Raw genomic sequence first — 18,853 nt, 5'->3', positions numbered from 1 at the left:
CTATCTCACAAGACACTCAGTCCCATTTCTTTTCCATTTCCTCACATCCATGTTTAAAAAAAAAAGTAATTTTATTTCCACGACAATTTCTGGGACTGTGTTTCATATCCTAATAACTATCAATGTAAGAATATTTCTAACCCTCAACATGAATTAAAATTCCATAGTACCAGCCAAGGAATTTAAAATTCAGTTAATCAAATAAACCTGCAATAAAAAGCTAGTGGCCGTAATGGAAACTACTGCGTTATCTTAAGAACACATCTGGTTCATGAATATTCTTTATAGAAAGAAATCTACCATTCTTATCCAGGTTAGTTAATGTGATTCCAGACCCATAGCAATTTGGTTGACTCCTAATTGCTGTCTAAACGCCCTGACAAGCAATTGTATTTCAAAAACAATTGGGGATGGACAATAGATGCTAGCCCTGCCGGACATCCACATCCTATGAATGAATTAAAATGGCAACTATTCATTTTGTGTTTTTCATGATCTTAAAAAATCAGCCTTCCTAGCATATCAACTCTGACGAGTAGAAATAACTTATTAAAATCCTAATCCTCATTGTACTTGCTATTTTTGTGTCACCTGAATATTTCACTGTTGTCCCCTGTTTACCACAATTCCAGATCCTTTATAATATATCTGTATATGAAAAAATACATATTGCAACAGTGTGAATATGACCCTTGGGAGCACCACTGTTTACATCCTGCCAATGTTATTGCACACCAGCTGTTCGGAAGTACAGTGTCATTTGATTTACAGCAGATTTATACGAGTACTCCTTGGGAAAGCACCTTGCTGCCAGGTTGCTTCCTATATTCTTGGTCTGTAAACAGCTATACAGCCCAGTTAAGAGCAAGAAAATCTCCACAGGAAGGCTTTATGTCCCACCGAATGAATATTTTTGAATAAATGTTCTTTACTTTGCCCTAGCATTAAGGATAAATTCTATATGCATTTCTGTCTGAGTCGCACGTCAATACTTATAAATGGGATGACAGGAAGTGCCCTTATCCAACTGTTTATTTGATTATAAAGAGGCCCATCGCTAAGCTTGAGAGTCATAACAGGAAGAGTGCAATTTTCCCTTGCCCAGAGATGGTGGAAGGAGAAATAATTGGGTGTGTTAGACCTCAAGAGCAATTCACATCCTTTTCACCACCACCTTAGTTAAGTGCTGGGTGAGAAGGTCCATTGGGAACTTGCTTGACTTGTCAGCAGTTGGTGAATTAATGGCCATTTAAGGACCTCAACTCACCATCTTCCCAAACACCTTGCCAGCAGGCAAAAAAGCAGCTAGGTTCCTGACTGGGAAACAATCTCTGTGTAATCCAGAGGCACAGATCGGGGTGGGGAAGAGCCACTCCCTGCCATTTATTTCCCGACCCATTTCCAAGCCAATGATCCCTTTCTCCATGACCCAAAACCCAAGAAGAAAAGCATGACATTTTCTTCAAGCTGGATCCCCTGAAGAGTAGGCCTGGGTCACTGGTGTCAAGGCCTGCGATAGGGCAAGATACTCGGGTATTGGAGGTGCATGTCAGTTGCTTCCATCCCCCAACCCCACCAAAACTTTAGGAAAGGGAAACGTTTGCTCTAAGTTACTGAGAAAGCCACACAGGAGGATCCTATTTGCTCAAAATGAAATGTATCCTGTTTTCTCTATTAAATAAGTCTAAACAACCTGAACACAAGATAGCAACAATCAAGGACCAGTGTTCCCGTTTGTGCAACAATGTAGAACCACAATCTTTCTATCAACGGGATAGTTGCAAGGTGATAATGTCACTGGATGAACAGTCCAGATGCTTGGATTAATGCACTGAAGACAGTAATTCAAATGCAGCCACTGGGAATTTAAATTCAGTTAATTAAATCTGCTGGTTTGGACTATAGATTTTTCTACAATAATCCTATCTGTCTCACTAATATCCTTTAGTGAGAGAAATTTGTCATCTGTACCTAATGAATGATTCTCAACTCAGCAAAGTGGTTTACGCTTGCTTTAACAACCAAGCCAGTCAGCCGTATCAAATTGTGATAGAAATGTTGAATAAGAATAAAAGCTGATGGATCATCCATCATTGACAGGCTCTAAAACAATAAAGACATTCCCTGTATCCCCCAAGCCTGACATAGTCATACAATATCATAACTTACAGTCCTTTGCCCAGACTTCTAAATTTCCATACCTGATGTGGCAGCACAGTGGTGAACTGTCACAATCATGAAGGAATGACTCTGGGAGTCCCAAACACTGAATCCACACCCCTGAAGCCTCAAGGCAACAGATCAAACATGGGCTGATTACTAACTAATGCTCTGCCTCAGCTGATTAATCCACACTGTTTGTTGAACATACTTGGAAGAACCACTGATAGAAAACACTTGGGCTAGAGACTTTAACATCTATTACCAAGAATGCTCAGTAGAACTACCACTAACAGAGCAATCCAAGTCTTGAAGGACAGGAAAGAAACAATACAAAAACATAGTTAACTTTGTCTTTGCCAGTCTACCTGTAACAGAAGTCCGTGACAGTATTGGTGGGAGTGACCATCACAGAGTCCTGTGAAGGTAAGTCCTGTCTTCACACTGAGGACATTCTCCATCATGCAGCTCAGCTGAGCATCCATGAGGCACTAGGAGCCATCAACAGTTGCAGAATTGTATTCAACTGTAATCTCATGGGATAGCTCAACCCTCACTCTGAGAGAGTGCAACAGGCATTCCAAAATATGAAATTCTACAAAACAAGGTCCCATGCATGCATTATACAGAACTAAGCAATGTTGCCATCAAGGTATCAAATAAAAGATCTAACGGCTACTACATGCAGGCATAGAGTCATACAGCACAGAAACAGACCCTTCGGTCCAACTTGTCCATGCTGACCAATTTTCCCAAACTAAACTAGTTCCATTTCCCTGCTAATGAAAGTGAACAAATTAAACAACTAATTGGAGGAAGAGGCTCAATGCTGGAGGAACTCAGTAAGTCAATCCAAAAGATAAAGCCGAAGCACTTGCAATAATGTCTGGCCATAAGTCCCAAGTGAATAATTCTTCTCAGCCTCCTCCAGATGCCACTCCTCATTTAGTTTGATTTACTCCATGTGAAGTTATCTGAAACTGGTTGTGTCCTTAGTCAAGTTGTTCTAGTAGAGCCATGAGACTGGCAATGTGGAAGATTGTGCAGATATCCTGTTCACAAAAATCAGGACAGATCCAAGCTGACCAATTACTACTTCCATCAGTTACTTTTCATAAGCAAAATGATGGGTTCGACAATTGGGATATCAATAACATGCTCACCTGTCCTCAATGTAGTTTTTGCCAGGGTGGCTCATCTCTGACTTCCTTTACAGTCTTGTTCCAAATTTGGACAGAAGAACTAAATTCCAGGGGTGAGCCGAGTGTGAATGCTCCTGCTATCAAAGCAGCATTTAATCAATTTAATCAAATATTGCACCACCATAAATTTGAAGTCAATGGAAATATGGGTAAAAGCTCTCCACTGTTTTGAGTCATATTCAGCACAAAAGGAGATGGTTATGGTAGTTGGAAGTCAATCATCTCAGCCAAACCATCACTGCAGAAATTCCTCAGGCCAGTCTCCTATGCCCAACGATCTTCAGCTACCTCTCCAATTACCTTTAGTCTGCCTTAAGGTCAAGTTAGGAATTTCGCTGATGATTGCAGTTTCTGGATCTATTCATGGCCACTCTCAAAATAAAGCAGTCTCTTCCCATGTGCAGGAATACCTGGATAACATTCAGGCTGTTTAGCAGAAAGCAAAACTTGAGCCAGACAATGACCATTTCTCGACATTAAACAGCTTTACCATTGCTGAATCGCTCAATAATATCCTTGAGCTTGCCATTGACCAAAAACCTAACTGGGCCAGCTATGTAAATGCTATTGCCACAACAGCAGGTCAGAGTTTGGGAATTCTGGAGTAAGCAACTAACTTCTTGAATTCTCAAAAACGGTTTGCCACCTGCAAGGAACAATTCAAGTGTCTGATGGCGTTTTGCCCACTTGACTGGATGTTGATCGACCTCCAACAACACTATCAGCTTTAGGTCTTTCAGGACAAAACAGCCCATTTGGTTGACATGCTGTCCACCATCTTAAATATTTAACCCCCTCCAATATCAGTTCTCAGTGGCAGCAATGTATGCCATTACAAGATGTATTGCATCAATTCACTGAGGCTCCTTTGACAGTACTTTCCAAACTCCAAGCTGCTAGCATCTTTCACAATACACAAATTCCAGGCATTGACCATCTCCAATAAGAAGCAATCTAACCACCGCTCTTTGACATTCAATGGTTTTACCATCACTGAATCCCTAACTATCAACAATGAGGTTACCATGGATCAGAAACTCAGCTCGACTCACCACATAAACATAATGGCCACAAGAGCAGTCCACCATCTACAAAGTACAAATCAGGAGTGTGATGGAATACTGCCCACTTGCCTGGATGGCTGTAGCTCCAACATTCAAGAAGCTTGACATCGTCCAGGACAAAGCAGTCTGCTAGATTGGCACCATATCCACAAGCATTCATTTCCTCCAATACTCACTCTCCGTATTAGCAGTGTGTGCTGTCTCCAAATGCACAGCAGAAATTCTTCAAAGATCTTTAGAGAGCACCTTCCAAACCTACAATCGCTTACACTTAGAAGGACAAGCGCAGCAGATACATAGGAACACCAGCACTTGCAAGTTTCCCTCCAAGCCACCCACCATCCTGACTTGGAAATACATCAATATTTCTTCAATATCACTGGGTCAAAATTCTGGAATTCCCTACCTAAGGACACTGTGGGTCAACCTACAGCATGTGGACTGCAGTGGTTCAAGAAGGCAGCTCACCACCACCTTCTCAAGCAATTAGGGACAGGCAATAAATGCTGGGTAGCCAATGGCATCACATCCCACGAGTGAATTTTAAAAGAAAGGGTATCAGGAGGATGAGAATGCCTGCAAATTCCCCTACAAGTCACTCATAATCTGACCTGGTACTTTACCACTGTTCTTTAATTGTTGCTGGATCAAAACTTTGGAACTCCCTTCTTAACAGCAGTGAGTGTACCTATTCTACGTGGACTGCATGGTTCAAGAGCAGTTAGGAATAGGCAATACATATTGGCCTTCTCGACAATGCCTACAAACCATGAATGAAAGCAGAAAACTATAAAGTCCAGTGAAGAGATCTGCAATGTTTCCCACTATTTGTCCATCAAAGACCACCCTACTTGTTAGATCATTGACTTACAGGACAACCTGACATGAAATGGGAACAGTTGCAGTCATCTGTGATGACAGATATATTGCCACAATTTGTATTACCAAAACAGGCCTGCATGTTAATCATTAGCAGTTCCATTGAGTACTGCGAATTTGTCTCACTCGGGTATTGTATACAGAACCTTCCACCAAATGTTGCAAGTTCTCATTTTCAATGATTAAGCACATCATCTCAGAAATAATAACTCCAACCAAATGCAGCTTTTCCCTCATTTCTACATCAATGGGGCTAGTCACTAGATGGTTATTAGACATAGGCATAGTTGTGCTTCATTGTTAAGCTAACAAGGGGTATTAGTAACTCCCCATGAGGATCTTGATTCTATTTCACAGCTTGATATTGATTTCTCTCATTGACTGAAATGCACCTATCTGGTTCACTAATGTCCTTAAGGGACGGAAATTGCCATCCTTATCTGGTCTGGCCTGCATGTGATTCCAGATCCACAGCAATGTGGTTGACTCTTAACTACCCTCTCGGCAATTAAGGATGAACAATAAATGCTGGCCTAACCAGTAATGCCCTCATCCAATGAATGAATAAAAAGAAACCCAATAACATGTAGAATTGTCACAGGTTGTTGACTTTCTCGCCGAGCTGGGTTGTCTTCATTCAGACATTTCGTCACCATGCTAGGTAACATCATCAGTGAGGCCTCCGATGAAGCGATTGTATATTGGACCTTATATACAAACCCATACAGAACAAAACCAGAAATGACACTACTCACCATAACGGACTGGACAGTATAAATTCCAAGCAGAGTAGAATACCATCGCTTCATCGGAGGCTCCACTGATGATGTCACCTAGCATGGTGACGAAACGTCTGAATGAAAACAAGCCAGCTCGGCGAGCAAGTCAACAACCTCACCCACAACCCGAGCTACAAATCTTTGCTAAAACCTTAAAGAATTGTCACACTTTGAGTAGTTTTGAGCAATGAGGAAACTTGTTTGAGAAATACATCATGCACCAGAGATTTGTTCTGTCTGGGGACCTTAAAGAAAAATAATCATTAACTGCTTTCAAATCTTGAAGAGTACCACTTTGAGGCGAGGGCTGGGATCAAAGATTGTCTTGGAGCTTATTGTTCTTTGTCTTTGCATCTCCCACTTACCTTCCTGTGGGAAAATAATTCTCTTACACAAATGCAACTTGCTGGCAATTTGTCTGAGACAGATTGAACACTCATCCACATTCATCCATGTCTCATTGCATGAGCTTACACTCAGTCTTCCTTTTCATATATTGCATGACGTATGTTTCTCATTGCAGGGATTTTTTTGCAACACTGAAAGAGATTTTGAAAGCTGGTGCAATTCTGTACGAAAGGTACAAAATTAAACTTTTTTTTATTTTTATTCTGAATTCTGATTCCTCTTTTATGAATTAACATTTAAGGTGAAATCTGTGAAGATTACATGAGATTGAAGGAAATATGGTTAAGACTGTGTTTTAGTTTTGAAAGAGCAATGAATTAAGAATGAATTGAAGTAACCATGATGCCTCCATATTTGAATATCTGTAAACATGCAACACCAAGGCTTATAAGATCATATATTTATTTTAAAAGATTGCAAATTATTTTATTTCACCTCAAGATACAAATGCCACAGAAATTTAAATTTTTTTCCCGATGTTTGCGCCCAATGCCAATATATTTGCTTTCATTGGACACCTGGACATGTCAAGTTAGACACTTGATGAAGCTTATTTTTACAATACCCAATAATACTATTCCAAGGATCCAATACGATTGCCCTTCTCAACTACACCATTGTTTTAGTTAATTCTCTTACACAGAACTTAAGAAGATTCAAGAATGCTGGTTAACTTTGTGTTTGTTCAAACAACCTCAGAGCGAGAGCCTGACCATCTAAACCAGATTCTGTCTGATACTCTGTCTAACTTCTGTCCAATACATGCAGAAAATCATTAACCTTTATACACTCCCCTCCACGACCACATGCACTGTTTACATTTCATCCTTGTGCAATAAACACAAAATCTTCCATGGTAGGAATCTGTTTATACTCTCTAGTCTCCTCCCAAGGCTGATACAAGGAGATAAAAGGTTCTTCTCCAGTAATTCCAGCTGACATGGGTGCTTTGGGTGTTCGACGTTTTGCCTGCTAAATGTGCCTTACAGTACTAGCTTATAAAATGTCTCTTACTCCATTTGGAACACTCATTTATAAAATCTTATTTAATTCTCACTACACCACCCGCTATTTCCACTCAAGCCATACTCCACATGACTTTGAACTGTATTACAGTTCTTTCATTATCATTGGGTCAATATCCTGGAACTCCTGTTATAACAGCATGGTGGGTAAATTGGCACCAGATGAGCTGCAACAGTTGAGGAAGGCAGCTCCCCACCACTTCCTCAAGGACAACTAAGGATGAACAATGAGTGCTGACCTTTGCCCATGATGCTCATGTCCCATGAAAACATTTTAAAAATTGCCAATGGGGAAACTTTAGAGAAAATGCAATTCTTTTTAGGTGTTATGTGAAATTTGAGATGATGTGTCATATTTTCCATTTGGAAAGATTCTAGTTTTTCCCAGAGGGTGAATTTGATGTTGATTTAATTTAGCACTGAGATTTGTGTTATTTGTATTCGGTGCTCTTCCAGATAATTTTAATTTTCTTAATAATGCTTCATTTAAAATAAAGAAAACTTGTAACATTTAGTAGATTACAGCCTCCTTGTTCACTGGGCATACGTATTGGTTCTTTGCATAAATGACAACGCAAAGCATTTCAAAAATAAAGGTTTGACATTTTGAAAAAGGATCTTCTGTGGGATTTTCTAAGTTCATGTCAAAAGCATTGGTATCTGAGAGGGATGTAACATAAAATTTGTGTTGACGTATGCCTAATGTTGTGGATGTACATAACAATAGGAAATTCTGAAGACACGAAACTTTCGAATGTTTGAATTGGTCGAGAAGCATCCTGCGCACTGGCCTCCTTTTGTACCTGCGACCAAACCTGAAGTGCAGACCACAGGAGCAGGTAAGATTTGTGCTAAAATCTTATTCATTAAGTTTATCCCTGCATTAACCCCAGTGGTCACCTCAAGGCTACCTATAACCTCCATGCCAACCTTTCCCATTTCAACCTGTACCAGCACTGCATTAATGTCCTATTTTGCATAATGTCTGGTACACCTATTATCCTGGTCTGACTGGCTTATTATCTTCTCCCCAGGAAAAAGGTTATGGACTGTCAGTTCTTTCAGTATTTAAATCCATTGCAGTTCAGTTCTCTTTTTCCAGTACCACATCTCAGCAAGCACTCCATCCTTATAATTCTGGTCTAGAACATTATTTCCACTCTACAAAGCTTGGCAAAACTTCTTCCTTAAACATCTTTGGCTTGCTGCTCTTTTATTCTCCTTCAAAAGACTTCCCAAAATGTCTTCATTTTGCCATCTCTTAGCTTTTCTGAATTTTCCTATATTTTCTGCTGTTCCCATCAATCTTCATTAAAATGCCATGATACAGTTTGTTACATAAAAGGTCTGATATAATTGTAAGTTGTTTTTGTTGCTGTGTTCCTTTGATACTTCTATATTTTAAAAAAAAGTTTCTATTTTGCTGCATCAAAACAATTATGAACGGAAATTCAGGCTGCGCAAGGTTTGATTAAACAACTTACTTAAAGCTCAGTGCTATGGTGCATCATGACTCCATATCTAATCGTATGCTGAATAATCCGAATGATTTTGCCTCTGTGTCCTTGCATGAGCTCTATTGATCACTTTGAATCAAAATGTTTTACCTTTATCTGTTCTAAAGTTTTCTTTTCAATAATTTCACTGTATTAGTACTTAAATGGAGAAAGCTGCAACAAAAAGGGACTTGGGGGTACTTGTGCATGAAACACAGAAAGCTAGCATTCAGGTGCAGCAGGTAATCAGGTCCTTATTTCAAGGGGGTTGGTATATAAAGTGAGGAAGTCTTACTGCAACTGTACAAGGTGGTGGTGAGACTATATCTAGAATACTGAAGAAGGGTCTAGGCCCGAAACGTCAGCTTTCCTGCTCCTCTGATGCTGCTTGGCCTGCTGTGTTCATCCAGCTCTGCACCTTGTTATCTCAGATTCTTCAGCATCTGCAGTTCTTACTATCTCTAGAATACTGTGAGCAGTTTTGGTCCCATTATTTAATTCAAGATATTGTTTCATTGGAAGCAGTTCAGAGAAGATTCACTAGGATGATCCCTGGGATGGAAGGGTTGACTTATGAGCAAAGGCCAAACAGGTTGGGACTCTTCTTCCTGGAGTTTAGAAGAATGAGAGGTGATCTCATTGAGATGTATAGGGTAGGGTAAATGCTGAGAGGATATTTCCTTCACAGAAGAGTCTAGGACTAGAGGACCAGTTCTCAGAATGAAAGGTCACCAATTTAAGACTGAGAAGAGTAAGAATTTTTTCTCTTAGAGGGGTTGAGAGTTTTTGGAACTCCCTACCACCGAGACTTGTGGACAGAATCCTTGTGTATATTTAGGGCTGAGATCGATAGAGGGATTCTTGATCAGTTAAGGATTTTAAGGGTTATGGGGAAAGGACAGGAAAGTGGACGTGAGGAATGAGAGATCAGCCATGATCCTTTCAAATGGTGGAGCAGGCTCAAGGAGCTGACTGGCCTACTTCTCTTCCTATTTCTTGAGGTCTTGTAATGATGTGATAATCTGTGTTTGTTTTGTACCATTGATAATTTTCTTTTGTCTTCGACCCACAGAGTTTGTTGAGCCAGCCGACAAGCTGTTTGAGTCAGAGGAAGAATTTGAAATTCTCAATGTTTAGAGCATCCGTTTGGACATACAATCACTGCTGCTGAATGATTACAGCAGAGGCTGTCGACTGTTTTTATCATTTCAAGCAGCTTTTTTAACAAGACAAGTGCCTGATTTCGTAAGGACATAAGAAACTTCGCAGCACGCTTGAAAATAATGAAATAACTCCCACTTAACAAGCAAGTTGCTTCCAAGTAGTTTACTCGCAACCTCATATTTTTTTGAACAAGACCAGAAAAGACAGAAAGATGCTAAAGAATGGATCTTCTTCATTCTTGGTGATCCAGTGGAAGCAAGTGTTATTTAGAAAAAAATGTTGTTGAGAGGAGTTGGCGATATGGGGAAGGACAACATTCAGAGAAAGTGACTGGTTTTTAGATGAAGAGGACCTTTGATGCACCAGATGGTAGCATAATGCCTACTCTATGCATCTGACTATTTTAATTGTCTTATGGATCATCTGGAGCCTATTTCTTGGACAGATGAGAATCTTACCTATTTATCTGTTCTTTATCCACCTGAAATAGGGGATTTGTGTCCCATTACTGAGTCTATCGTCATTGCTGCATTCCCACTTCAAATCTTCTGATTTTTGTTTTGAGGGTGGCATTTTATTAGTGATTTTCAATGTGTACCACTTCATGTATGGTCTGTTCCACTTTTTATCAAATATATTGATCCTGAAATTCCAGTGTATTTATGGCCTCGTGCCCAGTATTGTTTTTGTGTACTATTAATATTGCACATTAATAGATTTTTTTGACTGCCCCAAAAAATCCAAATTTTTGTGTAAGCTGCAACAGTACAGTGTGCATTATAAGATTTTAATTTTTAAATTTCCCTCAGAAAATTCCTATAAGTTTCTTTTTGATTACCGTGAATTTTGGAATTTTTTAAAAAATGACCAGTCCTGTACAGTACAGAACTATTTTTATTTTAGAATGATGCATGCACAAAGCATATGTCATCTAAGAACTGTATATCAGCTTGAAAATATAGGAAATACACAGCCATTTGAAAACCTTAGCCCATGTAGCTTTTCAGATATTAGATATCAGCTCCAGCTTTTTCCCATGACAGCATGGTCTGTCCTACCCCAAGATATTGGCTCCATTTTTAAGGTGGACATGCAGATTAACTAGTATGTGCAATCAAGAGATGGCATTGCATTGTTCTTGGGCTTTATAATGCCATGCATCTAAATATTGGTCAACTACTAAGTATGTACTATACATTATCTGTATTGGGCAGCCTTAGCTGCTCTGAATGCAAAAGGATTGATCTTATTTAAACAATGCTGGATGCAAACTACTACACATTAAATAACCTCAAAATAAACTGTGTAGCAGCTCCTGAAATATTTTTAAGCCCTCTCAACCTTGCTGAGAAATGGCTGAAGGGGTGATGTATCCGCTAATAATTTTTAATAAACATTTAGCTCAGGAGAACTAAAACAAGTTAGCTTGAAATGATCTTTTTGAGTCTGTGATCAAGGTGTAGAGGTATTGAAAAGTGTGTTAAGAAAACAAAGTACTGTTAGGGCTGCAAATATTATAAGTGTAACTTTCTGAAATCTGAATGTCAGTACTGATGTTTCAATACCTGCAGTATTATCATCAAAGCGCACACTATTTGGAAAATTACCATAATTACAACAAACAACTTATTCAACAAGCATTACAGTCTCATATGGATTGTAAAAGTGAAGTGTAATGTCCTGCGTGGAGAAAATCTTTACATATCAATAGAGTAAAGTGCCAGGAAGCGCACTATTTCAAGTCAATATTAGGCAAAATAATCCTTAAAAAATGAAAAAATACACTGCCTAACTTGAGTACTCAGATATTTTTCTCTTTTTATGTGACTCCCTGTTCTGTATGATTCAGAACCACATTTATTCAGCGGTTTTCTGTGTTGAATTATGTGAATGAGCAATAGATCATGAAGATCCCATGTTTTATCATTACTCTGTGTTCATTTGGCAGCAGGTCAATCATGGGCTACAAAGCTTCCTACTCTCTATCACATACTGCAACCCAGTTGACGTGACAGTACAGTTCCTTGCTGAGGACCACTTGTAAGATTGCAGAATGTACACTGGTTAGGAGATTTCAATGTCCAAAAGTGGTTTGGTAGCAGCACTGCTGATCTTAAAGGATGTTGCTGCTAGGCTAGGTCTGTGGCAGGTGGTGAGGGAACCAACAAGGGGAAACATACTTGACCTTATTTTCACCAGTCTCCCTGCAGCAGTTGCATCTGTCCTTGACCATTCTGGTAAAATGATCCCCGCATAGTCCGTGTGGAGATGAAGTCCTGCCTTCAGATTGACAATACTTTACATTGTGTTATATGGCTCTAATACTGTGCTAAATGGGACAAGATTTTGAACAGATCTAGCAACTCAGACTGGGCATCCATAAGGTTGTCAGCAGCTGCAGAATTGTACTCCAGCACAATCTGCAAACTCATGGTCCAGCATATCCCCCACTCAACTATTACCATCAAGTCAGGGGATCAACCCTCATTCACTGAAGAGTGCAGGAGGACCCAAAAATGAGATGTCAACCCGGTGAAGCTATAAAACACACCACTTGATGCCTAACAGCATAAGCAGCAAGTAATAGATAGAGCTAAGTGATGTTGGAACCAACAGATCAGATCTAATCTCTGCAGCCCTGCCCCTGTAATGAATGGTGGTGGACAATTATACAGTTTGCTGCAGGAGGAGGTTCCACAAATATTGCTATTATGAATGATGGGGAAGCCCAGAACATCAGTGCAAAAGATAGGCTGAAGTATTTGTAACAATTTTCAGCCAGAAGTTCTGAGTGGATGATTCATTTCAGCCTCCTCCAAAGGTTCCCTAGACATCAAACCTGAATTTGATTGTGTGGCACTGAGGACCCCTAGGAAAATTAGAATCAGTGGGAATCCAGTGGAAAATTCTTCTTTGGTCAGAGTCACACCTGGCACATAGGAAGATGGTTGTGGTTGTTGGAGGTCAGTCATCTCAGTTCCAGAGCGTCTCTGCAGTAGTTCCTCAGGCCCAAGTATGTAGACAGGCTAGTGAAGAAGGTGTGGCATGCTTGCCTTCGTTGGTCATAACATTAAGTGCAGGATTGAGATGTCATATTGTGGCAATACAGGAGATTCGTTAGGCCACTTTTGGAATACTGTGTACAATTCTGCTCGTCTTTCTATAGGGAAGATGTTGTTAAAACGTAAAAAAAAAGTGCAGTAAGGATTTACAAGAATGTTGGCAGGACTGGAGGGTTTGAACTACAGGGAGAGGCTGAATGAGCTGGAGCTTTTTTTCCCTGGAGCGTCAGAGACTGAGAGTTGACTTTATAGAGGTTTATAAAATCAGGAGGAGTGTGGGTAGGGTGAATAGCCAAGATCTTTTTCCTAGGGTGGGGGAGTCCAGAACTAGAGGGCATAGGTTTAAGGTGAGAGGGAAAAGTTTATAAAAAGGACCTGAAGGGTAACATTTTCATGCAGAGGGCGGTGCATGTATGGAATGAGCTGCCAGAGGAAGTGGTGGAGATGGGTACAATTGCAACATTTAAAAGGAATCTGGATGGGTGTATGAATAGGAAGGGTTTAGAGGGATATGGGCCAAATGCTGGCAAATGGGACTAGGTCACATTGAGATGTCTGGTCAACTCAGATGTGTTGGGCTGAAGGGTCTGTTTCCATGCTGTATGGCTCCATGTAGTTTGATTTTAGTAGCTTGTTAAAGCAAAAGTATCTATTATTTACTTTTGTGTATTAGTTGCCATTAATTAATGGTAATCGGTGTAGATTATAGTTTGTTACAGAGAAAGTCTTCAAATGTGAACTCTTATCTTTTGGTTATTTCCATTTATCTTTTAGAAATGCATCTTTTTAAAATGATATTAGTCTCTACATGCAACTGTAACACTGTTGATAAGTTGTGGAAATATATTTATTTTGGTCCAATACAAACAGCATGTATCCAAACAGTGAAATTGATCTACTATTATGAGACCAATCTGGTCAATTGAGGTAGTGTTGAGGAACATGAGTAATTTGAAGCAGGCATTTTTAGAGATGAACTGAAAGAATGACCAGCCAATCCATCACATGAAGCTGATCAGTCACCAAAGCTCACCAAAATGCTTGAATTGCTAAATGCTCATGATAGAATATTGCTTTCCATTTGAGAAGTTCAATCTCACATGATCGGAATAGGTGGAAGGGAGACCAAATTTATTGAAACACATAATTGGAATTCCGTTCCAGAATAATGGGAGGCTAGAAATACAATATTTCTCTAATCTTTCAGAGCTTGTGTTATGAAATAAGTATTGTCAGCCGAGTGAAAGGAAAGTGAAACATCACCACAAAAGCCCAAATGCGCTTGATTTCATTTCCTCTTCCTCATGTACTCAAAAATAGATGAAAGGCTGAATTTTTTTGGCTTCTGTGTCAGTTTTATCGACTATCACGAAAGATTTCTTTCTGTGAAGCAGAGCAAGTTTTCACATTTTTACCAAACTCACCTCATTCACTATCCACCACACCCATACACTGCCTGTCCTGTTCAATTCTAGCACTATTCTACTGTTTGCCATACTCGGATCAACTCACCACTGTCAAGATTGCCACCTGTGTTCAAGCAGTCTCAGCCATCTGTAAGAATGCACAGCAATGTAGGAAGAACGTCAATGACTTTTTCTACAAAACAATGTGTAAAAACAATGTATACGCCCCCCAGCTTCTCTTCAACACCTCACACTCACTCGTCTGTGCTACTGTGCCCATTCCAAACAAGCACCAAGCTTTACTACTCTCACTATTGCCTGTAATATCTTCACTGTCACCCAGCCCAACCCCAACACCACTACCCTCTGCATTGCCTACTTATTCGCCCAGGACACCTCCCTATCTCTCTCTCTCTCTCTCTCTCTCAAACCATGAGGAAACAGCCACAATAAGGCAGAAAGAATCAAGAAGGCTAGTGGGCCACTCAACATTTGGCTCCTCACCTTTTATGTGGAAAGCATCCTGATTCTGACCACCAAGTGACAGACTGACCATGTCCAAGACACTGGAGTGATATTGGAGGCCATGCATGACTTACTGTGATGGGATGCCCTGACCGAAGGCAATATTCTTGAGTTGACTGAGGACTTTTGACAACTATGACAAGCTTCCTGACTCTGTGTATGCACTAAACTGCACAGCAATTATTACACCTCATTGGGTAGCATTCTGGTAACAAAGCGTGCTATTCCCAGAGCCATCACAAAACTTAAATATTTTTAACAGTATGCAGAATTTCCCAATTTACCTGTCTTTCAGATTTACGTTGACAGAGGGTCAAGTTTCTGTAGTGTACTGTACTTAACAAGAATGACTATTTAATACAAATAAATACATTTTAATTAGAGACAAACATGTAAACTATTGACTTTGAAGTCCAATAATTAAAACTCCAACCCCCTCCTACACACACATACAGACAAGAAAAAAAAGTGTTATGGACAGAGGGAAAGACTGGGAAGATTGGTGATCCCTGTCCACAGGGTTTGCTGTGATGTTGCTTTGTGATCTTCCTTCTCCAGACACTTTCACCTGTTTGCAGAAAGCACTGGGTGACTACTTCACACTTACACGGTCCCTGGTTTATCAATTAAAGGTCACAGCTTATAGCAGTTGGAAATGAGAAATAAACTGGCTACCTTCCAGTTTGAAATGCTGTAATATTGTGGAGAAGAGAGATTTTCTAGATTTGTAGAGATTCAATTGCTTCTAACAAAATACTCACACCCACAAGCTGTTCAGCCACCTGGGGACAAATCACATAGTTATTCGCAGGCAGAAGGCCTTTATTATCAATAATTGGCCACTAGTCCACAAATCAATCAGCCATGTTTTGGCAACAAAAGCTCCATTAATACACAGTCCTTGTCTCCAGATCATCTGCAAACTAGGCTTCTACTAGTGCTTGAAGAACCAGTTGTATGAACAGTAATTTCCATGAGTGTCAGGTTACTTAATTTTAAAAACTGCAATGATCTTTCAACAATTGTTGGCTTTTAAAACAGCTCTTTTCCTCATTTCAGCCCACAATCAAAAAAGCAGAAAATAAAAAGATACAGTCTTTATGCCATATGACTGTACTGTAAACCTGGTATCTCTGGTTGAGGGGCAAGGTGCAAGAAAGCAAGGCAAGGCAGAGATTCTGTGAGATCAGGTAGGCAAAAAATGAATGAATGCTAACAGAGTGGTGAAGACGGTGATGCAGGCTGGTCCAGACCATGAACTGGGTGCATGACCCTAAGCATAGTGTCCGTGCTGCAGCAATACAATGAAAGTTGCTGTTGCAAAGTGCTATCAAGTGCAGCAATGATGTTCAGAAGCACAAGTAAGTGGATCGGAGCTATGCCATGAGAGTTGTTAGAGGCTGACATGTATCAAACGTCAATGATCTTGAAGGTGGGATGTGTGTGGCCGGTGCCAATGCAGCATGTTCCGAGACATTGTTGCCTGTTCTCCAACATAGAAGTCCATTGGACCAAGCGGTCAGCTAAGGTACATGCTCTGACTTTCATGTGAAGAATTCTCAGCACCTAGTTTGCTCTCTGCAAGTGAGTATGATAGAAAACAGCATTTTATTGCAGTTAATCAGGTCCTTAAAAAGTAATAACCCTCCATATTAAGTACCTCACAGCTGCTGAGTAAGAATCTTGCCTCGATGCCTGGAACCTAGTTAAATGATGCAGCGAGTTGTTCACGATGTTGAGATTGGCCTCCCTGGGTTTCTTATGTTTGCCACTTATCTCACCACAGCCCACATTGTTCAGGTTGCCAGAGAATTCTGTCTATACTTCAACAGGTCGTGCGTTTTCCATTTACCACTATACCATCATTTATGTCCTTTTAATTGTATTCACATCAATCGGAATCATTTAATAATTCTGATGGATGTTGGCTATTTCTTTCAACAGTTATTGTCCTACATTATTGAGTGATTTCTCATGACTCAAACACTAAATATTAGCCGTTGACTGATGTATTAATAAAACCCATCAGCCTTGTAGCAAATGGACACAAGACATTATGAGGTTGCGTTTCATTTAAATAAATGTTTGTCATCAACAAGTGGTCAAAGCTCTATTCATACACAGCTCTTGGTTCCAACTTCTGTTACAAAATCCAGATGGACATGTCAACACGGCTTGCCCAATTCAGGCTGGTGTAAAATGCAGCAAGCCAGAGAGTACCATGGCTGGCAGCAAAATAACTCCTTGGCTGTAAAATTATGATGGGTAAATCATTGATTCGAAGCAGCCCATTGTAATTTCTTATTGCTGTGCCACTACTGCTAGTGAAACCTACTAATGAAAATCTCAAAAAAAAACTGTTCCTGCAGACTATATAAAGGAAGTTCTGAATTTTTGCAACTTTGAGCCACCTCTATTCCCATCCACAGAATGCCACAATTGCCTGCTGCCTCTATACTAAGTACCTGAGCACAAACAGTCTGGCTGCCTGACTTTCAACTGACAACAAATGCCCAGCTAATTCATTGAGCTCATTTCAGACAGAGAGCTGGTCAATGGTCTACTTAATTCCCGTGGATATTTCTGGAGTGATAAATTGAGTAGTTTCCAGCAACTTTCTTTCTGGAGTAAATACTTACACTAAGTTTACTAACTTTGAAACAACATTCCAGCTTTCTAGCAACTCATCTACCAGTAAAGTAAGGGGAAGAAACCAGCTCAATTATAGAGAACAATCAATACCCTTTAAAGCTGATAGATGTCTAGCAGGCATTATACAACTCAATTTAAATGCAGCAATCCTGTAAATAGTCTTTCCTCCAAAAATAGATCATGAGTTGAAATCTCCTTACATATTGATTTTCTACAGAGGTTATGAGTTTGCAGTTAGTAGGGGAAAAATGAGATGCCATTAAAATCAATGGTTTGAAAGGTGTAGTGTAGAAAAAATAAATTCTGATTCTCTGACATAAAATAATAAAGGTGATTTGTTCAAAAAAAAATAACAAAACTGAGTCTATCAATCTAATCGATTACATGTAAGATATTTTACGACTTTTGCTTTATAATGTTTCTACAAAGCTGTGGAGACCCCAGGCATTTCACTGAACAAATGCAAAAAAAATTCCAGAAGTGATCGGTTGTTTTAGAAAGTGAATATTGTTAACCGTAGAAGTAATCTATTTCTAAATCATATACTGCAGAAATCTCAAAAACAGTTTCAAATGTCAGCATTTTGTTGTTATGAATTTAACTGATGGCCAAATTGGATAAGTCAATGAAAACTGGCATGAAAAATCACATGTTTAATTTTTGAAGTTGATTATCATGGTGGTTAGTCACAGAAACGTATTCACATAGGCTATAGATATTCTTGAAAAACAGAACATAAGCAAAAAAATAAAGTTTGATATATATACAGTTGGAAAGATCTTAAACTTCAAAATAAAGTTTCAAGTACTTCTTAGTTCCCTCTGTTACAGAGAATCAATTGCAGAGAAAAATCACTCCTTTCTCAACTTTTTACATATTTACTTAACGAAATTGTCCAGTTTCTTTCTCTTGGACTGTTGAGACCCTTTTGATTTACAGTCTCTTTCCAAATCCATTAGCATGAGCCTTTCACAGTTCTGATGGCCTAAACTTTCTTATTAATAACATCATGAAGAATTTTATTCAAACTC

General features: G+C 39.5%; 1 protein-coding gene across 1 annotated transcript in view; it reads left to right on the top strand.

The window, feature by feature from the left end:
* atg4a (autophagy related 4A, cysteine peptidase) overlaps nt 1-13,318 on the top strand; it is a 34,013-nt gene extending 20,695 nt beyond the window's left edge. The window contains exons 8-10 of the mRNA XM_048604940.1: nt 6,608-6,664; nt 8,245-8,356; nt 10,086-13,318. Coding sequence (XP_048460897.1) covers nt 6,608-6,664; nt 8,245-8,356; nt 10,086-10,150 — 234 coding nt within the window. The 3' untranslated portion in view covers nt 10,151-13,318. The remainder of the gene's footprint in view (nt 1-6,607; nt 6,665-8,244; nt 8,357-10,085) is intronic.
* Nucleotides 13,319-18,853: the final 5,535 nt, after the last annotated feature.

Source organism: Rhincodon typus, chromosome 14 (assembly GCF_021869965.1).
Source record: "Rhincodon typus isolate 14 chromosome 14, sRhiTyp1.1, whole genome shotgun sequence".
Classification (NCBI taxonomy): Eukaryota; Metazoa; Chordata; class Chondrichthyes; order Orectolobiformes; family Rhincodontidae; genus Rhincodon; species Rhincodon typus.
This window is presented reverse-complemented; position numbering and strand designations above follow the sequence as displayed.